The 16,593-nt window shown below is 32.2% G+C and overlaps 1 protein-coding gene across 1 annotated transcript in view; it reads left to right on the top strand.

Annotated features, from left to right (window-relative positions):
- The window catches only part of LOC136043858 (magnesium transporter NIPA2-like), a 74,819-nt gene that overhangs the window by 41,584 nt on the left and 16,642 nt on the right, over positions 1 to 16,593 (top strand). Inside the window, exon 4 of the mRNA XM_065728807.1 lies at positions 9,811 to 9,919. Within this exon, the coding sequence (XP_065584879.1) occupies positions 9,811 to 9,919 (109 nt within the window). The remainder of the gene's footprint in view (positions 1 to 9,810; positions 9,920 to 16,593) is intronic.

Raw genomic sequence — 16,593 nt, forward strand, 5'->3', positions numbered from 1 at the left:
GGTGGTTCGAGAATCAATCGAAATTAATCTCAAAATAAATAATAATATTTCTTTGAACAGGGACTGGGGGGAATACTCACTAAATTCTTTATACTCAAATTTATTTTAAAAATGATCTAACAAAATATTTTACTAAACCGATTTATAATAGTACTGAACCAACTACGAAAAGGCCTTTGAGACAGGCTGCTAAACAAGCAAGATTAGCTTTAAGAAATTGCATCTAATCATTTTATTCTCTTCAGTTTAAATGAGCTTATATTCTCATTTCATTCTTTTCGCCAGTCCTGGTTGAACTTCGTTGAAGTAAGGATGCTAGGGCTATTTTTAAAAAAAAGTTTTAAAAAGTGCTTTTAATTCAGTTTTAATCCTCACAATTTGATGTAAGTTCTTTTATATATATATATATATATATATATATATAATATATATATATATATATATATATATATATATATATAATATATATATATATATATAGTTTCTCTCTTATTCTTGTATTGTGCTGAAGACGGCCCTTGGACATAGGGCCGAAATATCTACAGAAATAATTTCCACTGTCTTGAAATTTTCCCTATTGTCTCTACGTTGTATTTGTTTGTTTTGTTGATGGTGATTGCTAATCGAACGTTCCCTGTGTCCCTGTTGTCATTTATATATCCTCCCTGTGCCCCTGGCGTCCCCCGTTGTAGTTGTGTCCCTGTGTCCTGGTCGTCATTTATATTCCTTGTGTCCTAGTGTCCCAGTCTGTAATTTATCTTTGAGCGTCCCGGTCGTCATTTATAATATATATATATACTAGCTGTTAGGGTGGCGCTTCGTGCCACCTCAACACCTAGTTGGTGTTGGGGTGGCCCCTCTCGGACCTGGAACATAACGCTTTACCAACTCAGCTACTTCGGCTTGAATACATTCGTTTTTGAATTGGTATATGATGTGTTCCGGTCGTCATTTATATTCCCTGTGTCTCGGTCGTCATTTGTGTCCCCGGTGTCACGGTCTCTAATTTCGTCAGTCGACAAACAACTTCATGACGACATACAGCTCAATCCTTATAATGACGTCAGTCGACACACATGACGTCAGTCGACACACAAACATGACATCAGTCGACAGACCCACAGACAAACAACTCATTTTTATATATATACAATATATATATATTTATCTATATATATAAAGTTAAGTTGTTTGTGGGTTATGTCTGTCTGTCTGTCTGTCTGTCTGTCCTCATATGACGTCTGAATTATTTCATCATATACCAATTCAAAAACGAAAGTATACAAGCTGATGTAGCTAAGTTGGTAACGCGGTATGTTCCAGGTTCTAGGTTCGAGAGATTCCAGGTTCGAACCTTAAATACATAAGAAGAAAAAAACTAAAAAAGGTAGAATCTACAAAAAAAACTAAAAAGGAAAAAACTAAAAAAAACTAAAAAAGTTAGAATACTAAAAAAAATTAATAAAAGTTAAAAAACTAAAAACTAAAAAAGAAAAAGACGTAAAAACTACAAAACTAAAACCTAAAAAAAAAACTAAAAAAAAGGTAAAAACGAAAAAAAACTAAAACGAAAGAAAAACTAAAAACTAATAAAAAAAACTAAAAAAACTAAAAACTGAAAAAGAAAAAAGACTAAAAAGAAAAAAGAAAAAAACTAAAAAAGCTTAAAAAAGGGTAAAAACCAATAATAAAACTAAAAGACACAGGGACACAACTACAATGGCGCGTAACTAATATTGGTAGAGCGTTATGTTTCAGGTTGTAGATCTGAAAGGTTCAACCCTGAATACAAAAGAAGAAAAAAAACTAAAAAAGGTAAAAACTACAAAAAAAAAACTAAAAAAAAGAAAGAAAAACTAAAACCAATTATTTCATCATAACTAATAAAAAAAACTAAAAAACTAAAAACTGAAAAAGACTAAAAAGAAAAAAGAAAAAAACTAAAAAAGCTAAAAAAAAGGGTAAAAACCAATAATAAAACTAAAAGACACAGGGACACAACTACAATGGCGCGTAACTAATATTGGTAGAGCGTTATGTTTCAGGTTGTAGATCTGAAAGGTTCAACCCTGAATACAAAAGAAGAAAAAAAACTAAAAACAAAAAATTTATTTCATAAACCAATTCAAAAACGAATGTATTCAAACCCGAGTAGCTGAGTTGGTAACGCGTTATGTTGCAGGTTCTAGGTCTGAGAAACTACAAAAAAAAAAGAAAAAACTAAAAAAAACTAAAACAAGGTAAAAACTACAAAAAAAGGTAAAAAACTAAAAACTAAAAAAAAGACCAATTCAAAAACTAATGTATATACAGACCGGGACACAGGGAATATAAATGACGACCGGGACACTCAAAGAGAGATTACAGACTGGGACACCGGGACACAAATGACGACCGGGACACAGGGAAGAAAAAAGAAAAAAACTAAAAAAAAATTAAAAACCAAAAAAAAACTAAAAAGAATATAAATGACGACCGGGACACAGGGACACAACTACAACGGGGACGCCGGGGGCACAGGGGGATATATAAATGACGACGGGGACATAGGGAATGTTCGGTTAGCAATCACCATCAACAAAGCTCAAGGGCAATCATTAGAATCTTGAGGTATAAATCTGAATACGGATTGGTTTGCCCATTGAGAATTATATGTTGCATTCGTAAGTTTTACGTATTTAAAAACATATATATATATATATATATATATATATATATATATATATATATATATATATATATATATATATATATATATATATATATATATATATATATATATATATTATATATATATATAGAAATAAGTTGTCTGTGACACAGGGAAAATAGTGGGATATATAAATGACGACCGGGACACAGGGATTGTTCGAATAGAAATTACAGATCGGGACACAGGGACACAAATGACGACCGGGACACAGGGAATATAAATGACGACCGGGACACAGGGACACAACTACAACGGGGACGCCGGGGGCACAGGGGGACATATAAATGACGACGAAGACACAGGGAATGGTCGATTAGCAATCACCATCAACAAAACTCAAGGGCAATCATTAGAATCATGAGGTATAGATCTGAATACGGATTGTTTTACCATGGACCATTATATGTTGCATGTTCAAGAGTCGGTAAACCTGACAATCTATTTATATGCACAGACAATGGGACAGCAAAGAATGTTGTATATTCGCAAGTTTTATGTAGTTAAAAACATATATATATATATATATATATATATATATATATATATATATATATATATATATATATATATATATATATATATATATATATATATATATATATATAATATATATATATATATATATATATTCACAGGTGGGACATAGGGACACAACTACAATGGCGCGTAACTCATATGGCGCGTAACGACTTACGCGCGCGGGGGGGGCTTGGGGGGAGGGGGCGCGAAGCGCCACCCCAACAGCTAGTATACATATATATATATATATATATATATATATATATATATATATATATATATATATATATATATATATATATATATATATATATATATATATATATATATATATATATATATATATATATATATATATATGTATATATATGTGTGTGTGTGTGTGTGTGCGTTATATATATATATATGGGAAGGGAGCCCCCAAGCCCCCTCGCGCGCCAGATTAGTTACATGCCATTGTAGTTGTGTCCCTGTGTCCCACCTGTGAATATAGATAGATATATATATATGTTTTTAACTACGTAAACCTTGCGAATCTACAACATTCTTTGCTGTCCCATTGTCTTTGCATATAAATTGATCGTCAGGTTTTCCGGCTCTTGAACATGCAACATATAATTGTCCATGAGAAAAACAATCCGTATTCAGATCTATACCTCATTATTCTAATGATTGCCCTTGAGCTTTGTTGATGGTGATTGCTAATCGAACATTCCCTGTGTCCCTGTTGTCATTTATATATCCTCCCTGTGCCCCTGGCGTCCCCGTTGTAGTTGTGTCCCTGTGTCCTGGTCGTCATTTATATTCCTTGTGTCCCGGTGTCCCAGTCTGTAATTTATCTTTGAGCGTCCCGGTCGTCATTTATAATATATATATACTAGCTGTTGGGGTGGCGCTTACGTGCCACCCCAACACCTAGTTGGTGTTGGGGTGGTCCCTCTTGGACCTGGAACATAACGCTTTACCAACTCAGCTACTTCGGCTTGAATACATTCGTTTTTGAATTGGTATATGATGTGTTCCGGTCGTCATTTATATTCCCTGTGTCTCGGTCGTCATCTGTGTCCCAGTGTCACGGTCTCTAATTTCGTCAGTCGACAAACATGACGTCAGACGACAAACAACTTCATGACGACATACAGCTCAATCCTTATAATGACGTCAGTCGACACACATGACGTCAGTCGACACACAAACGTGACCTCAGTCGACAGACCTACAGACAAACAACTCATTTTTGCATATATATATATATATATATATATATATATATACATATATATATATATATATATATATATATATATATATATATATATATATATATATATATATATATACATAATATATATATATATATATATATATATATATATATATATATATATATATATACATATATATATATATATATATATATATATATATATATATATATATATATATATATATATATATATATATATATATATATATATATATATATATATATATATATATATATATATATATATATATATATATGTATATATATATATATATATATATGTATATATATATATATATATATATATATATATATATATATATATATATATATATATATACATCTTCTATATATATAGAAATAAGTTGTCTGTGGGTGTGTCGAGTGACGTCATGTTTGTCAACTGATGAAATTACATACCGGGACACCGGGACACAAATGACGACCGGGACACAGTGAATATAAATGACGTCTGGGAACCTCAAAGAGAAATTACAGACTGGGACACCCGGAAATAAATCACGACCGGGATACAGGGAATATAGTGGGATATATAAATGACGACCGGGACACAGGGATTGTTCGAATAGAAATTACAGATCGGGATACCGGGACACAAATGACGACCGGGACACCGGGACACAGGGAATATAAATGACGACCGGGACACTCAAAGAGAAATTACAAACTGGGACACCGGGACACAAATGACGACCGAGACGAAGGGAATGTAAATGACGACCGGGACACAGGGCCACATCATTAGAATAATCAGGTATAGATCTGAATACGGATTGTTTTTCCCATGGACAATTATATGTTGCATGTTCAAGAGTCAGTAAACTTGACAATCTATTTATATGCACAGACAATGGGACAGCGAAGAATGTTGTATATTCGCATGTTTTACGTAGTTAAAAACATATGAATATATATACATATATAAAAAAATATATTATAAAAAAAAAAGAGAGACAGAAGGAGAAAAGGAAGACTGTTTTCCTAAATTAATGATTAATATAGACCAGCACTTGTATGAGGCCATAACCCTACTCATCCATACAATCACATAGGTCAAACAGCATAGCCATACACAATCAACCATAAAGAATAATCCATGGACAGTCAGTCATGTCGTCAATAAGTATAAGTCGTCATTTACCAAACAATAGAAAAATAATAAAGACAAATAAGTCAGAGGCATCAACCCAACACAAGGGCTCATCAGGAGAATACACTGGCCTGTAGGGTTTCGCCACTAAATTCTCTACCCAGCCAAGTGTTGTGGCTACCACAGAATATCCATGGCATCTCCGTGTCAGGTATCATCCCCAAAATACATGCCTATGAAAGAAAAAAAAACAAAAGCAAATGTAAAACAACCAAGTAACACCAAAACAAACTTATCCTGTTAATTTATCCCTCTTTTTAGCAACAATAGGTAAACTAAATATAATAAATTTTACCAAATCACAAATATTAACACATTGCAAAAAACCTGAATGAAATAAACAATTATAGAATTCATCTTTACCATGTGGCTAATTTTTAAAAAAAAATCTGCTAAATTAGAAGCACAATTCAAAATAAATGGCGCTGCAACATCATTTCTCGAACCTCCGAAATTAGTTGAAAATTTCTTTAAGTATTTCTAGATAATTCTTTTGACATTTATTTAAAAGTTCGTTATAATGAAAACTAAATTTTTTAAATTGCCAAGTTAATTTATTTGTAGAAAAACCTCTTGATATCAATTTTTGGCTTAAGATTTTACATCTATTTTTAAAATCAATATAATTACTACAAATCCTTGCATAACGAAGTAACTGTGAAAAAACGCTGAATATGTGATATTTGAGTGTATATTACTTTCAGGGAATGGGAAACTAATCACTTCAAAATCAAAATCATCCGTTTTATTATACATTTTAAAACTTAATTTATTATTATCACAAATATTAATATTTAAATCTAAGAAATGATCTTCATGACCAGCGCCATGACTAGGTTCAAGAATAAGCTCTGATGGATATATATTTTTAGAAATATCAATGAAATCCTTACAATTTAAGACCAAAAAATCATCTAAATATCATTTATTATTTGACATATCATGTTTTAAATTATTTGGATTATTCTTATCCATCATATATTTATATTCTAGTTGACTTAAAAATAAGTCAGCTATAAATGGGCTGGCATTCCCCCCCATGGGAATTCCCACAATTTGCTTGTACAAATCACAACCAAATCTTATATAAGTATTGTATAAAACAAATTCTAATAACTCAAAAATCATATCCAAGCTGTAACATCTCAAGTTAACTGTAGTATTAAAGCAATTTGTCCATATAGCTTTTTTATTATATGTGTCTATTTTTAAGAACCTTTTACTAGATAAGAGGAAAGATTTCTTGATAACAGTTTTTAAATTATCTAACACTACATTAAGTGATAAATTAGTATACATTGTCGCAAAATCGAAAGACTCAATTCTTTTAGCTGAAACCATTGTTAAAGAATATATCACCCGCAGTGAATTATTAACACTCCAATATGGATTAAAATTCGAAAATTTTTTAATACCGGAACAATAGGTTTTAAGTTTATTTACAATTTCCTTTAAAATTAAAGAGAGGTCGGTAGCAGCAATGCGGGTTGGACATTTAGCTGCTCCAGCAATAAACCGTGGTTTAGGGGGATTCTTATGAAATTTTACAGTCCAATATAGGAAAGGGAACTTTTTATCATTTTCATTTATTTTAATATTAAAATTTTTAAAAAGTATTTCTTCAGTCTTTTCAATTAAATTCTCATCCTCTATATTTACCTTTTCGTAAACCTTAGTTGTGCATAACTCCCTTTTTAAGAAATCACAATGCAGCTTCTGACAAATTATGGCAAAATTATTATTAGCTTTATCCACTGGCACAATTACAAATTCATTCTGTAGATTAGCAATTGCTTGTTTAATCTTTGCATTATAAAATAATGATTTAGTGTTACTATTGTTTAAGTTAGAATATATTTTATTTCTTATTCTACTAATAATTAAATTCTTCCAACTTTGAAAACTCTCTTTATTTTTATTCTCTTTCTTACACCACTTATCAATAAATAAATCAAAATCATTTTCCAAGCCATCAAGAACACTCGATGGTTTCAGATGATGAGAAAGACGGAAATTAGCCCCTTTATTCATTATAATTTGAAGATCATCTTGCTTTATTATTGACAAGTCCCCTGTTATAACATGTTTGTAAGTAGGATTTACAAATGGGCCAAGTTGCTAACAATTACAAACCGGTTTCCACTATATATATATATATATATATATATATATATATATATATATATATATATATATATATATATATATATATATATATATATATATATATATATATATATATATATATATATATATATATATATATATATATATATATATATATATATATATATATATGTATATATATATATATATATAACAAACGAATTAGTTCAATGAAAATGTAGAAAACAAAATAAAGAGGAGGCTTAAACAGTTGGATAACAAGATCAAAACTGCACCGATTTCTGTGTCATTCGCTAGACATTATCTTCTGGAATGCTGATGATTCTTGTATTGTTTGCACATGCTTTTTATCGATAAATCCGTTTGTTATTGATAAACCTGACTGAGTTTATTGATAAACCTGACTGACAGTCCCCAGTGGAGGGGCTGCAAGGTACAAACTTTGACCATTGTTTACATACAGTAATGGTTATTATGAAGTGTACAGACGTTATCAGGGGTATTTTTTGCGTTGGGTCGGGGTGTATCGGGGGAGGAGGTTACGTGGAATGATATTTCCATGGAGAAGTTTATCACGAGGGAAGATTATTTCCATAAAGGGGGCGCAGGATTTTCTTGTATTATTTAAAAAAAAAATGAGGAAATAAATATAATTTTTTTCAACTGGAAATAATGAGTAGCATTAAGACTTAAAACTGTATAAGGGAGAAAAACTGTATACAGTTTATGTGCATACAGAAAAACTGTATAAGGGAGTTCGTCTCCTCCACAGTACTTTGCTCTCTATGCTAAAGGATTTTTAGTAATTTTAAATATTTATTCTACAGCCTCTGTGATTCAGGGGTCATTCTTAAAGAATTGGGACAAAATTCAACCTCTAGTATAAATAGCGAGGTATTGACGAGGGGTTGAACCCCCTCATGTACTTAATAAAAATACACAAATATAGAAGTTCATTACGTAAGTTAATTTGTAAGTTACTTATATTTATTACTAACAGAAACGTTCTTAAAAAAAATTCTGGTTGCTTTTTTAATTACCCAGAAATCAGAAGGCAACTAGGCCCGTCCCTCTTTTATCAAAACCGTCCAATCAAAATTATGAGAAAGCTATTTAGCAAAAAAAAAACTAGTGTGGAAACTTCATTTTAATTATTCATGTGCGGTGAACCGAAATCAAATCACGCGTTAACAAAAACGTTCAGAAATCGAATTAAAAAAAATTAACTGCAAGTAAGAAGCAACATTAACATTTAAATCGAACAGAAATTTTTCTGTATATGAAAGAGATCGTCCCTTCTCAACGCTTCGTTCTTGACGCTAGTAAGTACAGGACAGGGAATTGCTAGATATGGTGATCTCCTTTCAAATCAGCCCTATCCCAGCGTTTTACGACCTGGTTTGGTACGAACAATCTTGAGGAAAAAATTGGAAATACATCACTGCTTTCAATGCGAAAAGGTGATTTTCCTTTTTGCTCGAGATAGAGGACTGCAACTCCCCTGAACAGGGCTGTTACACCAAGACAATGGTACACTGTACGTGTGTCCAAGCCTTATCTCTGGATATATTGAAGGTGGAAAGGAAGTTTTTGGTGTTCAGGTCTTTAATTTAATTTTAATTTTATGGTGGGGCGAACCCACAATACACAATACAGACTAAGGGTCAAGCATCAAAGGTCCTTTTCCTAAAACTTCTTCTTAAAAAAAAAAATTTCCATCAGAGCACTGTGCAATTTAGCTACAAGGCTTTCCTGTTCAAATTTTGAAGCGAGAATTTTTTGGTGTCCGGTTTGAATTTTTCTGATAATTTCTGTCCTCAGGACACAAATATCTTCCTTTAAAAAACAATTTTGGAGATCTCCTTGGCTAGTTTAAAAATATTTTGAAGTATACTTTGGAGTTAAATTTCACTTAGCTTTTATATTGCTCTTTATACTTGTGTATTAGTTTATTAGCTGCTGTTTTTTAAACAGTCAGCCAATGTTCTTGTTCATTAGTTTTATATCTTCTAGATTGGATGTACCCTCTGTATTTTGGGATCAACTGTAATCGTCCTGCATGCTCCAAAAGATGAAGATCCAGACACTATTTACGGCCTAGCTGAAAGACTTAAATCTTCCGGTGACTTTGTTTTACTATTTTTTACTTCTGTTTCATACTTATCTAGTGACTATTAAGCTCACTCTCTCTTTTTCTGTCTCTCTCTCTCTCCATTTCTCTCTTTATTTCTTTCCCTCAGCTCAGAAACGGAAGTGAAAAGGATGAGGGGTTACTCTCTCCTCAATACCTTTCTCTTTATGCTAAAATTTAACTTTTTGTTCCAATTATTTAAGAATGACCCTTGAAAGACAAGGGTCGTTTAATTAGAATAATAAGCTCTTTTAAAGGTTAAAAAAAATTAGTGTAATAAGCGATGTATTGAGGAGGGTATAACCTTCTCATATACAACATAATTTCGGTTCCTTTTAAGTTTTAATGTTACCTCCTTTCAGTTAAAAAAAAAACTTGTTTACATTGGACAAAATTCATAGCTTGAAGCCCTTCCCCATAAGACTGTGGAAGGGGGAGTTCAAGTCATCCTCAAAGACATACTTATTAGGTTTTCGACTATACTGAACAAAACGGATAAGTGAAAGTTTTGATCGGGTGACTATGGGGAAAAACGGGGGGTGGGAGGGAGGCTAGCTGGCCTCCAATATTTTGGTTTACTTAAAAACGGCATTAGAACTTTTGATTTCCGATCAAATGAGCCCTCTCCCGATCCTCTAAGATCACTGGTTCGATATGATCACCCTTAGAAAAACAAAAAATCCAAAAAAACGTGAATCCGTGATTTTTCATCGGGCAAAAATGCAAAATTCCACATTTCTACAGGTGGGAGCTTAGACCCTCGACCGGAGGGTTCTCTTATATGCTGAATCTCACGTTGTGATTTCATTAAGATCATTTGGTGTTTTGAGAGTGTATCCCCATTTTTCGGAAATTTGGTAATTTTTCCCAGGCTCGCAACTTTTGATGTGTAACATTAAACTTGACGAATTTTATATATTTTGAATAAGCATCAAAGTTCGGTTCTTTTGATGTATCTATTGTTATCAAGATAGAGTTTCGGTTACTAATGAGTCACGTCGTTCCTTACTTATAGTTCGTTGCCACGAACAGTTTGAGAACTTTTAACAACAAATTATATTCTTTGTCAACAGATACGTGTTTTATATTACCTTATATATGAGGATGCAGTTTTTGTCAAAAACTACATTTTATTTTAATATTATCTTTTATTACTTATAAAAGCACGTAGATGTGAAAATTAGCTTTCAAATGAGCTCTTAAACATATCTTTATGATGATTCAGTGCCCCACTAGCCGTGACGAATAAAGGAAGAAAAAAAGAAACAAGAGACAACAGTGCTTTCCATGCAAAGAATTGATTGTCCTTGTTTCTTAAGATGAGAGACAGTTTTTCCTACATTGGATTTTTGGCTCTGATGATTTCAACGGTATAGTTTTGATTCTGATCTAATATTATATTTCAAAGGAAATCCAGGCTATTTTTCGATATTTTCGTTCACTTGTTTTCGCAATAACTTTTACCAAGAAGATTAGCCAAAATAATAGTTACCATACTTGATTCAGCTTCAAACGGCAATACATCCTCATTTGACATTTTTTTTTAAAACGTGTTTTAGTTACCCTTGACTAGAACCATGATTTTTTTTTGTCCACTATATAAAGTTGTAAAAAAAAATAGCGCGGTAAAAAAAAGAACCTAAAAGAGAGACTATCATAATTGCAAAAATGGTGGCCAAAAGAAAGAAGAAAAGCGAATCTGCTTAAATGCGGAATTTTCTATAAAGACAAATAAACAAGAAAAACAACCAGTCCCAAATAATAATCAAATAAACGAAGTAGGTTTACCGCAATCCTCATGCATAAGCGCATCATTAGATATATCTAATAAAATGTACTTGCAGGTTTAAAATAATAGTAACAAAACCAAAATAAGACCCGAAGGCCAAAATTGTAAAGAAGTTTGTTTTTGCTTGCCAATAATGATTTTATTTAATAATTGGTTAATAATTATTGTTGATAATATTTAAAAGGTATCGGAATTTTTTTAAAAGGTTTAAACAAGCTGTTTGAACAACGGTATTTTTCTTCTTGGTTTCTTTATCAAAATTTGTATTCTCCTTCATAATTCGATAACCAACGATTATTTGAGTTTTGTTGAAAAGGAAGACAAACTCATGACTTCCGCTTAAAACGTTATCTAAGAAAATTTATATTTGTTCAAAGAACAATAAACACATCACGATAAATCGATACTAGACCTCTGTTTTTAATCAGAAGATAAAGAGCTATTTTATTTTCAGCAATTTTATCGTCAAAAGATTTGTCAGGAGATGATTCAGGAGGTTTCCAGCGTATTTGATGACCTGAGGGAAGCTTGAAGGGATAAGCTGAAGGTTTGATCAAAAAGTTTCTAAATACTAGCCCAAAAGCTAGGGAATATAGCTGTTATGCGAGGCTTGTTTTAAAAGAGTTTCCATGACAAAGTCAAGTTTGTGGTCATGAAGGAGCTACTCGGCTCAATAGTTGCCGAAACTCTAAAAAATGGAATTTTGATAACAATTGATACACCAAAAAAATTCGCTTTTCATGGTAATTCTAAATATATAATGCATATTAGTTCTATCCCAGTAGGCACTTTGAGCAGACCCTAGCCACTACTCTTTTCTTCCTTAAATAACTTATGGCGACGAAGAAGTTTAAAGGCGATCCCCTCAGGGCAAGACGAGACGGTAGTGTATGTTACTTAATAGGGATTTGTTTTTCTCAGAGTGTTTAAAATACCTTCAAGGGCCTGCCAAATCACGATTTCTTTGGTTCTTGCGTAACAGGGTTAGTTAAGTTATGCAAACGTTACATCATAGTTTTTTGTGATGGTTTAAAAACCTCCAGGGGCCCGCCAAATCATGTTTTCATAAATTGTTTAAAAACCTACGAGAGCCAGGGCTTGTTTACTTAAGGACTTCTTTGGCTCTTGCGTAACAAGGGTTTGTTTAGGTACGTAATTGCTACATCATATTCTTGATTTTCTAAAAAACTAGAGATGTAGGGGGAAAACCTTCAGGGTTACCACGAAATCCTGTTTTCTTTGATTGTTAATATTAGAAACCTACGAGGGCTAGGGAAAAACCTACGAGACCCGCCAAATCAGGATTTCTATGGATATTCTTTTAAAAACCTTCAGGGGCCCGCCAAATCACGACTTCTTTGGTTGTTTTTTTCTTGGAACTTGTTGCGTGCTGGTTTTTGTTCATGAAACTTAATTTATCTTGATATTTTTCTTCGTGAAACTTGTTAGATATTGATTTATTCTTTCACGAAACTTAACTTATCCCGATATTTTACTTCGTGAAACTTGTTGTATGTTGGTTTTTTCTTCGTGAAACATGATGCATGTTAATTTTTGCTCGTAAAAATTGTTGCATGTGGATTATTTTTTCAAGAAACTTAATGTATCGAGAAATTTATGTCTTCGAGAAACTTTTTATGTTTTCATTTCTTCTTCATGGAACTTGTTGCATGTTGATTTTCTCTTCTTGAAACTATCACATTGATTTTTCTCCTCGTGAAACCGGTTTTGTTTGTTGAACTTGTTGCGTGCTGATTTGCTCCTATCTTGAGATTTTTCTTCGTAAACTTGTTGTATATTGATTTATTTTTTTGAAACTGTATCTTGATTTTTTTTTCTTTGTGGAAAATGATGCCTGTTGGTTTTTTCTTCGTGAAACATAATGCATGCTGTTTTTTGTTCGTGAAACCCGTTGCATGTGAATTATTTTTTCAAAAAACTGAATGTTTCTTGATTTATGACTTCGAGAAACTTGTTATATTTTTATTTCTTCATCACGAAAGTTTTTGCATGTCGATTTTTCTCTTTGTGAAACTTGCACATTCATTTTCTCCTCGTGAAACCGCTTTCGTTCGTGAAGCTTGTTGCGTGCTGATTTTTGTTCGTGAAACTTAATTTATCTTGATATTTTTCTTTGTGAAACTTGTTGTATGTTGTTTTATTCTTTCGTGAAACTTAATATATCATGATGTTTTTTCTTTGTGATGCTTGCTGCATTTTCGTTTTTCTTCGTGAAACATGATGCATGTCAATTTTTGTTCATGGAACTTGTTGAATTTGGATTATATCTTCAAGGAACTTAATGTATCTTGATGTATGCCGTCGAGAAACTTATTAAATTTTCTTTTTTTTATGAAACTTGTTGCATGTTGATTTTTCTCTTTGTGTAATTGTTACATGGATTTTTCTCCTCGTGAAACTTAATTTATCTTGACATTGTTCTCCATGACTCTTGTTGTAGGTTGATTTGTTCTTTCGTGAAACTTAATCTACCATGATACTTTTCTTCGTGAAGCTCGTTGCGTGTTGTTTTTCTTCGCCGTGAAATTTTATGATTTTTGTTCATGAAACTTGCTGCATGTGGATTATTGCTTCAAGAAACTTCAGGTTAATCTCCCTAAATCCATTGTAATGTTAATTTTCCTATGTTATCATTTGAAATCTTGCTCTCTGACACGACATGTCAGCAAAATAAATTTTTGCACAAGGGATCTTTGAAAAACGATCTAAAATTTGGCTGGTTTGTTTTTTCAGATTTAATTCCCATGAAATAGAAAAAGAATCTAAAGTGAAAACCTGGTGGCTCTTTTTGGAAAAAGGTTTGGAGTAAAAAAAAAAAAATACAAAATGTGAAAAAATCGAAAGTACCATAAATTAAAAATACTTTAAAAACTAATTGGCCGAATTGAAAATTCTAGATTTTTTTAGTTATTCCTCCGCGATTGTTTTTTACGTTTTTCATAGTTTATACTCTTTTTTATAACTTAGACTATCTATTTATAAAGCAAATTAATTGTTTACTTTGTTTCTGCTGTCATACATGCCCCCACTTTACAACCTCTGGCTGGAAATATACCCGAGGCTAAGACGGGTCAGACACATTTGGATTTGACTGCTGAGAAATCACGTAAAGATGAATAGGAGAAAAAAATCAAGAAATGATGGCTTAATCTAAAAAAAGTGTGGTAATTACTTATAAATTGTATGTAATTTGATTGTTTGGATTGAGGATTCGGTTTAGTATATAATAAGTAGCGGTTTTAGGCCTCATAATCAGGGGGATTGAGGTACACCATAATAATGTAAAAATATAGAATATAAGTACTATTTCCCCTCCTACCAAGGCCTAGAAGTGACAGTATATTTGATTAAATAATGAGGGTTATAACCATGGCGTAAAATAAAAAAATCTGTATATTCCTTTATGAAATTTTTTATATTGGTCTTACTTACTCCTTGCCGACTTAATTTTACATGTGGAGGTGTTCTGGGGATATTTTCCGGGGAAATTTTCAGCTGGGTTAGTATTGTCTGAAAGATATTTCCGTGAGAGGGGGGTATCCTTGGGAAAAACTATTCATGGTGAAATTTTCCACGGAAGCAGTTTTCAACTGGGAGAGGAAATTCCGTTTTTGTTCGGATTAAGAATTTAGTTTTTCATTTCATCAGTAGTGGTTTTAGGCGTCATAATGGGGGGGGGATATACCAAATTATTCTAAAATATAAAATGAAAGCACTCCCCCTCCCTACCAAGACCTAGAACTACCAATATATTTGATTAAAACAGCGAGGCTAACCATGACGTAAATAGATAATAAGTTGCATGCTCCTACAAGCATTTTCAAGAAGAGTATGGTTATCTTCTAGTTATTGTTCTTCTTTTGCTTCAGATAGGCTTTACGTTGGAAGTGGTTGCACAGGTGCTCTATTTTACTTCTATGTTTTATTAAAGATGTATTTATTTTATACTCGGACTTCATATTCAGAGTGCCTGATCTCAGTCAGAAAAGTACCAAATGATGCACGGCACTACCCCTGATATGAACAAATAAAATTTGACAAGAATGCAATTGACAACCATGATATGAAACAACATGAATCAACTAGATTCACTTAAGAACTCAGTTAATTTATCAGCCCCCCTTTCCTTTTTTTACGGATAAAGGATTCTTGGTAATTACACTATTCTATTTACCATCGTTTTATTGGTGACGGAGACTCGAGTGTTTTATACAAATTGAAAGAGAAAGGCTCATAGGGCCCTGTAATTGAATTAAATAAAAAAAAACAAGATTTTTTAACTGAAAGTAAGGAGCGACATTAAAACTTAAAACGAACAGAAATTACTTCGTATATGAAATGGGTTGTCCCCTCCGCAATCCCTCGCTCTTTACGGTAAAGTTTGACTCTTTGCCACGATTCTACTTTTTAAAACAATTAAAAACTTTAGCCTAAAGAGCGAGGGATTGCGGAGGGGACCACCCATTTCATATACGAAGTAATTTCTGTTCGTTACAAGTTTTAATGTCGCTCCTTACTTTCAGTTAAAAAAACTTGTTTTTTTTATTTAATTTCTGAACGTTTTTGAATCAATGCATGTTTTGATTTTGGCTCTCCACAGAGGAATAATTAAAACGAAATTCGCATTTTTTTTTTTTTTTTTTTTGGCTAAATGGCTTTCTCATAATTTTGATCGAATGATTTTGAGAAAAAAAAGAGCAGGGGAGGAAGCCTAGTTGCCCTCCTATTTTTTGGTTAATTAAAAAGGCAACTAGAACTTTTAATTTTTTACGAATCTTTTTATTAGTAAAAGATTTATGTAACTTATAAATTAGCTTACGTAAAGAACTTTTGTATTCTCATGTTTTTATTACAT

This window comes from Artemia franciscana, chromosome 2 (assembly GCF_032884065.1).
Source record: "Artemia franciscana chromosome 2, ASM3288406v1, whole genome shotgun sequence".
Classification (NCBI taxonomy): Eukaryota; Metazoa; Arthropoda; class Branchiopoda; order Anostraca; family Artemiidae; genus Artemia; species Artemia franciscana.